General features: G+C 40.0%; 1 protein-coding gene across 1 annotated transcript; it reads right to left on the bottom strand.

Annotated features, from left to right (window-relative positions):
* Positions 1-4,184: 4,184 nt before the first annotated feature.
* On the bottom strand, positions 4,185-4,853 carry LOC126380876 (uncharacterized). Its single transcript, XM_050030458.1, has one exon. The coding sequence runs from the start codon at positions 4,851-4,853 to the stop codon at positions 4,185-4,187; it is 669 nt and encodes a 222-aa protein (XP_049886415.1).
* Between the last annotated feature and the right edge of the window lie 7,410 nt (positions 4,854-12,263).

Genomic DNA, 12,263 nt, shown 5'->3' with positions numbered 1-12,263 from the left:
CATTTTCCTCCAGTTTACCTTGTCAAAAGCCTTTTCAAGGTCTATAAAAGCCACGCTGGTATCCATGCTTAAATCCAATCTCCTGTCAATTATCAGTCTTAAAGCTAATATTGCTTCTCTTGTACCTTTCTTTTCCCTGAACCCATACTGGTCATCTCCCAGACATCCCTCAGCTTTAGGTCTCAGTCGGTTTTGAATGATTTTAAGTAAAATTTTTGAAGCCTGTGATATTATGCTCAGTGTCCGGTGTTCTTCGCATTTCAAAGTATTTGGTTTTTTTGGTAATGCCAAAGTTTTACTAACTTGAAAGTCTGTTGGTATTTTGCCAGTTGTATACATTAGATTGATTAATTCGTAAATTTCGTTCAAAACTAAGGGGTTTGCAGATTTTAGCAATTCTATAAACAACTTGTCGTCTCCGGCCGCTTTTTTATTTTTTAAACTGTTTAAAGCTTTATCAAATTCCTCTCTCATGAACACAGTTTTTGAAAAATACGACCTTAAAATTAATATAAGTAAAACCAAAATTCTAACAATTTCCAAAACTCCAAAAATAGACAGCCAAATAATTAAGTTAAATAATATCCCGATTGAAAATGTAAAGAACTTTAAGTATCTAGGCAGCATAATAACGAATGACTCAAGATGTACTTTAGACGTTAAAACCAGAATAGCAATGGCAAAACAAGCTTTCCATAACAAAGGGTGCATATTCAAGGCTAGGATTGCCAAATCTATCAGAAAAAGATGTGTCAAAACCTTCGTATGGAGTATAGCCCTCTATGGATGTGAAACTTGGACACTGACACAGAAGGACAGAGAGAGACTCGAGGCCTTTGAAATGTGGTGTTGGAGGAGGATGGAAAGAATAAGTTGGACAGAAAGGGTTACAAATGAGGAAGTGCTAGTAAGAGTAAGGGAAAAGAGACAAATACTGAGAATTATTGAGGACAGAAGAGGCAAGATGATTGGACACCTAATAAGACACGACGAATTCATTAAAAACATCATAGAAGGAAAGCTAGAAGGAAAGAGAGGAAGGGGAAGACCAAGAAGAGCTTACATGGAACAGATTAAAGAAAAGGTTAACGTCGTGTCTTATAGGGAAGTCAAGGAATTGGCCTTTGATAGACTGGAATGGAAAATGCTACACCGACAAGAGCGTGGCTCTTAAATTGATGATGACTTCATAACTATGTCTAAAGATATATACCGCTAGGTAAAAAAATAAAAACAGTCAAATCAAAGACAAAAAAAAGTTATTGGAAGTCAAAGTCAGAATTGGACCAAAATTGTCACAGTTGTTAAAACTTCGCCGAAGAATAATTAACACATGAGATTGGCATGGACGCTGAAAGTAGGTATCTCTAAAATCTGTCTATCTTGCAATCTTTGAGGGCTAATTACTTAGTTTTATGCCCCTATTAAGGGTACTTTTTTGGATGTGTCTAAAAGCCTATTAAATGGAGCAGTTTTTAAAAACACTTTCAGGGTTCATGAAAATCTCATGTGTTTATTATTCTTCGGCGAAGTTTTAACAACTGTGACAATTTTAGACGAATTCTCACTTTGACTTCTGTATAGGGGGCCTAAAGATATAGGTCACCCTTACATTGAATTGTTGTTGTTAGGGAATGTTAATTGTTAGGTTATGTTGCCACGGGGTGGAATGTTAGGTTAAGTAAAAGTGTCCGTCTCCGTGACGAGTGTTTATTGCACTGATCTAATATTACAATTGTATGCGTGACGTCATAGTAACATCAAACCTAAACATACTTGGTAAATATATGTCTAAATGTTCAGCTTGCCTGTACATGCTGCCACTCAAGAAAGAATACAACAAATAAAGCAATACAAGATAAGCCAGACTATAATGTAAACTTAATCTAAACCACACGTATAAACAATATAATAATATATTTTTCTTCAGTTAGTCGGTAGTACGGCCGGTGATGTTGCCTTGTCGACCATGTTGACGGTGTCGCTACTGGTCGCGTCGACTAGGCGTGCCGTGTACCATACACGGCTAGGTTGGTCTATTACAACTTGGTTTACATCTTCATTGCTTTGTTGTGCAGTGGGTGTGGACTGTTGTGGGTGTTCATTGCGCATTATGTCGTTTTGTGTCAAACTGAGCCACCTTTGTTTAATTTTGAGACCAATCCAAATACAAACGGCTAGACATGAAATTGTCATGAAACTGTACATTACATAATGATGCGTATCGGCAGTGTCCGTCTGAAGGTTTAATGTTTCCTGTTGATTTTTTACATGTTCAATTTTCTCATGTAGGGTCTTCAACTGATGATCATGTGTTTCTGGATAGAAGGTAACGTTGCTGTTGGCGTTCATTAAGTGGTTTATTCCCGATTCCTGTATATACATCTCCTCGCTGTTTATCCTTACTTCACTCTGAAACTTGTTATGTGAATGTATGATATGATTTTCTCCACGTAACATACATCCTTCCGGAAGGGCAATGATGCCAGTATTCCGCAGTAGCTGTGACGTTATACCAGCTGGGCAAAAAATGCGTGTTGTGCATTCCTTGCAACAAGTAAACAGCCAGGCGCCCGGGCGGTGTAATTTTATCCATTCGTCTCTGCAATCTAATACTGCCGTGCGGCAACTCGAAGCCGCCTTATTGTTTATAATTTGTGCCTCACATATCGAGGCGGTTGTTTTTATGTCATAAATAGGTGCATTTAGATTGCAAAGTAATTGATGTTCATTCAAGTGCACACACGATGAGATGTCTTCTGTTTTTATCATCATCAACATGTCCCTTTTCAGGTTGATTGCAAGGTAATCTGATGATGGAACAATATTGGCCATTGTTTCTCCCTTGACGTTGCGCAGCGGTATTATACGTGTGAGTTCATATTGTTCGTGAGATATAAGTGGTATCTTTACTTCGAATAGCAAGAAGCTTTCTGTTAGTTTCACGTGGACTCGTGATAACTTGTACATTTCCCTTATACAACCATAGGAATTGATACATGGTAATGACATGCCCTTGGGGACTTGTCCTGCAATGATGTTCAGTTGGTTCTGGAACTCGTTCGGCTTCAGCAGATGGGTGTCGACTCGTCCATTTCTCACATCAGTAACCAAGTCTAGTAGCATTTGTTGCACTCGGCGTAAGTTGGAAACGACCATGTTTGCAGCTAACGCTGTAGCAGTGATGTACATCGAATTTTCCGTATCGGCCTTGATTCGATTTTCTGTGTTTTGTATGTGTTTACTGATAATGTCAAATTGCTTGTTCATGACCTGTTCGTTCCTTTTAAAAGATTGTATTCGCCTTCTATAATTGAAGTTTGTTGTTTATAAAGACTCAATAAATGGTTTTCGTTATTTTGTAGCAGTTTTATATCTCTATCATATTTTTCTGCAAATCTGTCGTCAAGTACTCCAAACAACGAGTTAGCAAGGTATCCAACTCCATTGATGAGTCCTCGTTTTGTGCGTTTTCCATGTTCTGAATGCAGAATATCATTGTAGTGGTTGAGTTCACTTAACTCATGTTGGAATTGTGCCGCGATTGTCAAGAACGAAGTTTCCTGTTTGCAGAGGCTGTTAAGGTGATTGACGTAGGCCTCGATGTTCTTTAAGCTTTGCCAGTACGAAGACATGTTGTAGTACACAACCATGTTCCACTTGTCCTGTACAATCTGCATGTCGGCTACCTTGTCAAAATAAATCATTTTAGATGGATCAAGTTTTGTTACATTCACCTGTTGCGTCATCGATGACGTGAGGAATGTAGTAACGAATAAGAATAGTGCACAGAAATGACTTTTCAATGAAGTCTTCATCGGTCTGGGTCTCAGCGGCTTGGGAGAGTTCTGTGTTGTTGTGTCCACTTGAGTCGTATTTGATAAGTTGTTTTGGTTTTGTTCAAGAGGTAAGCGTGCCAGTTTTGTTACAGGTCGTTTCACGTTACATGTTGTCTTTGTTTTTAATGTTACGACCCGTACTCGCCCATCAGCCCCAGGGTGGATCTCAGTCACTCTTCCGAGAAGCCATTTTGCAGGGGGGAGGTTATCTTCCTTGATCAAAACCACGTCGTTAACTTCGATGTTTTTTGTAGTGCATTGCCATTTGCTGCGAGCCTGTAGGGTTTGAAGATATTCAGAAGACCATCTTCTCCAAAAATCCCTGTGCATCCTTTCGATTAATTGTCACCTAGCAGTCAGGCTCCTATTGCAGTCGTCGGTAGCCAGCGGTGGGTCAAGCACCGGCCCGTGAACAAGAAAATGTCCTGGAGTGAGGCAGTCCAAATCGTCGATGTTGTCGGTTATAGCAATCAGCGGTCGCGAGTTGAGACAACCTTCAATTTGAGTCAGCAGTGTTGACAACTCCTCGAAGGTTAATTTTTGCTCCCCCAGAACGCGCTTAAGGTGGTGCTTCATACTTTTGACTGCTGCCTCCCACAAGCCTCCTGCAGTTGGCCATGATGGGGCATTAAAATGCCAGTCGATGCCCCAACCGGAGATGCAGCCAAGAAATTCACTATTAATGTAATATTGTAAAGCCTCCCTCCTTTCCTTAAGTAATGATTTTGCTGCGCCCACAAAGTTAGTCCCGCTGTCGCTGTACATGTGGCGCGGGGTACCTCTGCGCGCGCACAAGCGTTTCAGAGCGGCGAGAAAGGCAGCAGTGCTCAGGTCAGAGACCAGCTCTATGTGTATAGCCTTTGTGCTCAACCAAATGAAAACGGCTATGTAAGCTTTTGTAGTTTTAATTCCCCTGCCCTTGTTAGCCTTAACTTCCACTTGCCCCGTGAAATCAACACCCGTATGTGTGAAGGGCCGTGAAGGCGTTACGCGAGGTTTGGGTAAGTCTGCCATCAGCTGGTTATTGTTTGACGTTTTAAAACGATGACAGCGCACACACTTCACAAGGTGCTTTTTCACAGTTCTCATTCCACCAGGTATCCAGAATCTGTTCCGCAGATATGACAGTGTTAATCTGGCTCCTCCATGTAAGGTAAGTTTGTGGGCTTGGTCAATCAGTAGCTCCGTTAATTTGTTATTATTGGGCAAAATAATGGGATGCTTCTGCCATTGATCTAAGTTTGCCTGCTCCAACCTTCCACCCACTCGCAACAAGCCATTGTCGTCGAGAAATGGGTATAAAGTCAAAATGTTGCTTGTTGATCTAACCCTTTTATATTTTTGCAAATGTAAAATGTCATCGGCAAACGCATTATTTTGTACATGTTTGAGTATGACCCTCAACGCGTTCTCTATTTCGCATGTACTTAAATGCGAATATCGCTTGGTATCGTTGACGTCACGTGCATTTGTTATGAACCGTTTTATCCAGGCAACTACTCGTATTACACGTGACATAGAGCTACTGTTTTGTAGAAGTGTCTCGATAAGTGGCGATGTTGTTTGAGCTGTATTCGTGCAAACGTGCCCTTTTGTCCTTTCTTCCTCACTTGTTTCATAAGTCTCTTGGCTCGGAATGTCATTGTTCTTAAGCCAAGACGGACCTTCCCACCACAGGGGATGAGTATGGAGCTGAGAAGGGGCCAAGCCTCGGCTAGCCGAGTCTGCCGGGTTCTCCTCAGACTTGACGTATCTCCAGCATGACGGTGGCATGTTTTCTGTTATTTTTTGTACTCTGTTGCTCACAAAGGCTTTCCAACGGGATGGTTCGCCCTGTAGCCATCCTAGTACGACCATCGAGTCTGTCCAGCCATGCATGTGTACTGTCTGTGCATTGATAGACTCTATGATCTTTTTCATAAGGCGCGATAACAACATCGCGCCACTGAGTTCGAGTCTAGGCAGAGATGTTTGTTTGTTTAACGGAGCAAGTTTAGTTTTTCCTGCTACAAGCTTGATGATGTTGCGGCCGTTTTCATCGATGGATTTACAATAGACGACACACCCATAAGCTTTCTCTGAGGCGTCGCTGAATCCATGAAGTTCGATGGGTTGGCATGTGTTTCCCGTCCACCTGTCTATTGTTATGTTGTGAACGTGGTGTAATTCCTGTTTGAATTGTTGCCATTCAGCGCTTATTCCGTCGGGTAGGGGATCGTCCCAGTTTTCTGTTAGGGACCAAACTCGTTGAAATATGATCTTCGCTCTTACTGTCACCGGCGCTAGCCAACCCAGAGGGTCATATAGCCGTGATATGTCTGACAGTACAGTTCGCTTTGTAGTGATGTTATGTTCGCCGGGGAGTACCGTATGTTGATATGTAAACTGATCCGTGTGTGGGTTCCACGTTATGCCCAGTGTTTTATTGGTTTCGGCATGTTTGAAATCTTTCATATTTTGATTTAGGAGATCTTCAGATAGATTTTGAAGTAGGTGTGAGGAGTTACTGGCCCACTTGCGGAGATTAAATCCTCCTCCCTTAAGCATCACAATCAGCTGTTTTTGGGTCTCTTGTGCTTCAGCGATACTGTTGCTTCCTCCTAAAAGATCGTCGACGTACAGTTGATGATTTAGTACCTCTGCAGCGAGAGGGTACAGTTTGCCATCATCGTGAACTAGTTGCTTGATGGTACGCATTGCCAAATAAGGCGCTGCTTTAGTGCCGTATGTTACGGTACACAGCATGTATTCTCTTAGTGGTTCAGCTGATGAATCGCGCCATACTATTTTTTGGAGATGTTGGTCCTCTTGTTGTATCTGTATTTGCCTATAAAACTTCTCGATATCGGCTGTGTATACGTAATGGAATGCGCGCCATCGCATAATCATAGCTTGTATATCTTGTTGCAAGTTTGGGCCGCATTCCATTAGCTCATTTAAGCTGTGCCCCGACTTCGTCTTAGCGGAGGCGTTGAAGACAACCCGTAGTTTTGTTGTTGTCGAGTCGGGTTTGAGGACTCCGTGATGAGGCAAGAAACAACTGGGCTCACGTGGCACTATGCACTTCTTCATGTGACCGAGCGCTACGTACTCGTGGATAAAATGTTTGTAGCTATCAGCGAAAACTTCATCTTTAGCTAGTTTCTTTTCCAACTGTTTAAATTGAGCCACGACCTGTGGCTTTGACATACCAATCTCATGTTCAAAGTTAGGTTTCATGGGGAGTTTAACCTCATACCGTCCATCTTCTAGACGTTTTGTTGTGTTTACGTACAGGCTTTCACAATATTGTTCTCCCGAGGTCATGTTGCAGTTATTATCAGAAATTTCTTCCATTTCCCAAAATTGAGAAATTTCTTCGATGTTATTTAGAAGCACGTGGCAGTTAAATGTTTTTACCTGTCCAAGCAGGATCCATCCCATTTTGGTTTGTTGCGCAATTGGCGCATGTGCAGGTCCTCTCAATATGCCATCCATAATTATTTCTGCATACACTCCAGCGTCCAGCAGGATATCGACAGGTCGCGAGATATTGTAATCTGGATCAGCTAGGTTGATACTTTGTAGATGTGGCCACTGTTGTTTGTGAAACGTGTAGTTGGGAAGATTGTTTAGCATTTTTGCCATCACCAGAGCTTCTGTGGTGAATGTATAATCACCGTTCAATGATTCACAGACTAGGTGAACAGTTCCATTGCTGGTGTTAGCAGCTGTCCCAATACCCGAGACTGTAGCGTTATGTTTTCGTCTTTGTAACCCTAGGCGTTGAGCCGCTGACTCGGTGATTAGGTTGACTTGTGAACCCTGATCTAGGAGACATCTTAATTGTATGTATGTTCCATCTGCCGATTGAATTTTGAGTTGTACCGTGGCAAGTAAAACTTCATTATAATTACCTGCCACGTGATTCGCCTTTGGTTGCGATTGCGAAGTCATAGGCTTGTTGGATATCAAATTGCTTGTAGGTACAGTCGGTCTATGTGTCGGCATGTTCCCGGCTTCACGTTGCACGTCGTGTAAATATGTGTGGTGCGCACTATTGCACACCCTGCAACGTTTGTTAGAATTGCACTGTTGTCCGTTATGTGAATAAAGGCAGTTTTTGCAAATATTTAATTGTGTAATTGTCCTCATTTTTGTTTCCGACGGCATCTGCTTGAATGAATCGCAATAAATTAAGATATGATTCATCTTACATAATGGACAGTTCCTATCCATGCTTGCATGATATGATCTAGGCCCGTACCGCCTTTTGAATGTATTGCCGTTGTAGGTTGGATTATTATTTTGTGTAGCAGATGGTGATTGCTTTATCGGCAAGTTGAGAGCCGTGTTGTTTGGTTTCATATTACTTGGAGGCCTTTTCTTGTTAATCGGCTCTAATGCGGTGAATTTATCTTCAAGAAAGCCTATAAATTCATCGAAATCGGGCAGATCTCTCGGTGATTTTCTTGTTTCCATGTATGAAGTATAGGTTTCCGTGTCCAGTTTACTCGTCAAGATGTGAACGAGAATCGGATCCCATGTGGTCGTATCGATACCTAAGTTATGGATCGCGTGTATTGTTTCCGAGCTAGTATCATGTAGTCGTTTTATCTCAAAGGCACTCTGTTGTTGGAGGGCTGGCTGATTCATGAAAACTTGGATCTGTTTAGTGAATAGCATTTGACGATTGTTATACCTGTGTGTGAGTAACTCCCAACAGGTGTCGTAATTTTCAGCCGAAACTGTCAGATGTTGAACAATGCGTTCAGCCTCTCCTCTGAGTTTGCATTTGAGATGCTGCATCTTCTGCCCCTTTGTTAGCATGTTGTTCTTATGGATCGCTTCACTGTATAAATCCATAAATGTCGGCCACTGACTGTAATTCCCGGAGAAAATTGGTATCTCGATCGGCGGGACGGCCGAATGTTGATGTTTTGTTGCATTAAGTTTAAGATTTAGCTCTCGCTTGGTTGACTCGTAAATCATTTCATGTTTGGTGTAATCCTGTTCGTAATCGAGATCGGAGCCGATAAGTAAATTATCTATTTGCCAGTGGAGATCGTCGATCACCTTCCAACGCAAATGAAGTGTTTGTAGCTTGTCTTCAATTTCCCATCGTTCGGTGATATCTTTAATGTTTACTTGTTTAATCACTCTCGACAAGGCTCGAAAATTAGTACCTTGTTGGTTTATCAGCTCGTCCGTTTTGGAAGGTATCCCTCTATCTTCGGATGTTGACGGTTGATAGTTCTGCAGCATATTGAGTACCATCTCGTATTTCTTCTTGACACCTTGATAGGCATTAGATGTGTAATACTCACTTGTTTGATCTTCAAAAGCCCGCAACTTTATGTGATTCTCACCAAACTCCTTCCACAGCCCTTGAAGGGCTGTCAAGCGCTTATCAATGTACTCAGGTGTTTTTCGACTTCCAGAATCCTTTTTAAAGTTGACATGAATTTTTTCAATCGCTTCTGATATGATTTCTTGTCGCTGCAGTAAACTCTCCATGTTGTTATATTCTGATGTAAAAAGTTGTTATATTCTGATGTAAAAAGTTGTTATATTTATTGTTATGTTACCTTCAGTGGGTACAGTGGATGACGTCTTCTCACTACAATATATACGCCTTCTCAATATGACTGGTGAGACCCGCTTGTGGGAGGCCAGTCACACCGATTCGCTATCGTAGCTCAGAAATCACGTCACTTAGTTGCACTATAAGCCACAAGGTTCACAAAATAAAACTCGAAGGACCAAATGTATAGGGGGCCTAAAGATATAGGTCACCCTTACATTGAATTGTTGTTGTTAGGGAATGTTAATTGTTAGGTTATGTTGCCACGGGGTGGAATGTTAGGTTAAGTAAAAGTGTCCGTCTCCGTGACGAGTGTTTATTGCACTGATCTAATATTACAATTGTATGCGTGACGTCATAGTAACATCAAACCTAAACATACTTGGTAAATATATGTCTAAATGTTCAGCTTGCCTGTACAACTTCCAACTTCCAATGACTTTTTATCTTTCATTCGACTGTTTTTATTTTTTCACCTAGCGATACACATCCTTAGGCATAGTTATGAAGCAAAATAATTAGAAATTAGAAAGAAAAAAATAGAATTATTAAGAAAGGGATAGCGACAAAATGATGATTTCTGAAGTAAGATAGAAAATTAAGAAAAAGGTGTAAAATGGGTCATATCTCCTAAACCGTAAATAATCGCTGAACATACATGGGGGTGTTTCTGGTAGCTAATGAGCCCCTCTATCAATTTTTTCATTTTGAACGTGAATTTTTGGACCACCATGTATATTGAAATAAATGAAATCAGTGTTAAATTAAGTGTTTATTCTAATTTGTATTAAAAAAATGAATATTTATTTACTAGCTGTGCCGAAAGCCGTTTGACCCGCATGGGTTTTAGTTTTCAGGGAGTTATTTCTATTTGTAATTAAAATCCAACTTTTAATTTTAAAACGTTTATTAATTATTACATGCATAATCACAAAATATATTAATACGGTATGGCACTTGCCTTTATTAGAAAAACCTTCATTTTCAGTTATTACTTATTACAGTTAGTCATTAAGAGTTTTCTTGAACAATTTGCTCCTTTCCGATCACCCCCTCTTTGCTTTTCGGTAGAACCTGCAAATGACAAAATATAAAAAAATATTAAGTATGATAATAAATTACTAAAAAGGAAAACAACCATTAATACCTATTATAGTACCTAAGCTTAGAGATGAGCCAATTTTCCAACGTATCCGAAAAGCGACAGTGTCAGTGATAAAAATGTATGTGATTGACATAAGGTTACATGTCAATCTCTCAAATCACTGTCACTGTCGTTTTACGTACTTTACCGTTTGCAACTTGGCTAAAACCCCATAAAAGCCAGTTGGTTTGCATAAGAGATAACTCTAGAAAAAACTACATTAAGCAAATCAAAAATATATCTGTGGTTGTTATGATAAGAGGAAAATGACAGAATAATTATACCACAAATACACAGGCACTGACTATTTCAGAGAAACTTTACCACGCGCCGCTTCCAGGTTAGTAGGTAAATACCTATATCAATCTAGAATACAAATACTGAAAGGATATTTCGGCATACAAAACATGGAACGTTTTCAGCTGCTTAGCTTCCCGGCCAAGTCGTAAATCAGAAATGGTACTAATATTAATTTTAATATTAGTACTATTTCCTAATTACCGACATACATAAGTAGTCAAAGTGACACCCATATCGCAGCCGAGCGGCGAGATCACTAGGACATTGCAGTCTGGTTACCGGATTGCCCAAAAGTAAGATGATCTGTGCGTCGGAGGGCACGTTAGGCAGTCGGTTGCGGCTTAATTAAGTATGCAGGTTTGTCGTCGTTACATGAGGCATGTCAAGGACCTATGGCGGCTCAGTAGTAACCCTGATACCAGGGTTGATGAGGTCAGTCAAATATTGTCTCAACCCACACGAGAGAAGAAGAAGTTTACTCGACTTTAGTAGGATACCGATAGGTACATACGAACCTTCAAAAGAATGTGTCTCATGTTGACTACGACGAGAAGATATCCCATAGTTTCTTGAAATATTTTTGCATTTCTGGTCATTCTTCCACTGGGTTGTACTGGATTGGGTTGCAGTATGAGTGGAATCTGTTAATTGTAACATAATGGTTTAAATACATTGTTTGTAGGTAGGTACATAATAGACGTTAAGCAATAAAAAGGACCCATTACCAAATCACCCTAATAATTAGACACAAACCTAGATATTTTAACGTTATTTAGGTATTAAATAGAAGGTTTTTACCAATGCGTTAATAATAAAATGCATATCAAACTTAAGCGAACAAATAACAACAAAATCAAGGTGTTTTTGAAAAATTTAACTTATATACCTAGGTAGATAATTCACAACCACGCCGAAATACTACAGTTGATCACGTAACAGTTTTTTGTTAAAATATCTTTATTTTATTCATATACCAGGTGCTATGCCAGGTGATAGCGAATGTACAAAAACGGCACACTCCAATTTAAATAGGTAGTAAGTTTATAGATTAAAAGCACCGAATAGGCACCTAGGCATGCTTAGTTTACTTTAATAATTAGTACAGAGCAGTGCAATCATCATCACGCATTAACCAAACCAACTTACGTCGAGTAGGTAGGTATCTACTTCTGTGTAAACCTTACAAAACAAAATATTTAATATTAATAGTCTAATAAATAGTAATATACTAAGTAGTTAAGGTAATAAATAGGTCCCTAAAATCTAGCTAGTCTATTTATAAGTAAATAACTCACCATCTTCGATTTTGTCCAAGTTGAGCATACGTATAATCCTTGGGTTTTTTACTTCCACACAAAGATATGCACGCTTCGAGTAGCCACCATGAACAAATTAAATAGAGAGATAATTATTACAT

The sequence above is a fragment of the Pectinophora gossypiella genome, unplaced genomic scaffold, assembly GCF_024362695.1.
Source record: "Pectinophora gossypiella unplaced genomic scaffold, ilPecGoss1.1 Pgos_30, whole genome shotgun sequence".
Lineage (NCBI taxonomy): Eukaryota > Metazoa > Arthropoda > Insecta > Lepidoptera > Gelechiidae > Pectinophora > Pectinophora gossypiella.
Note: the sequence above shows the minus strand (reverse complement) of the source record. Positions and strands in the feature narration are given on the sequence as shown.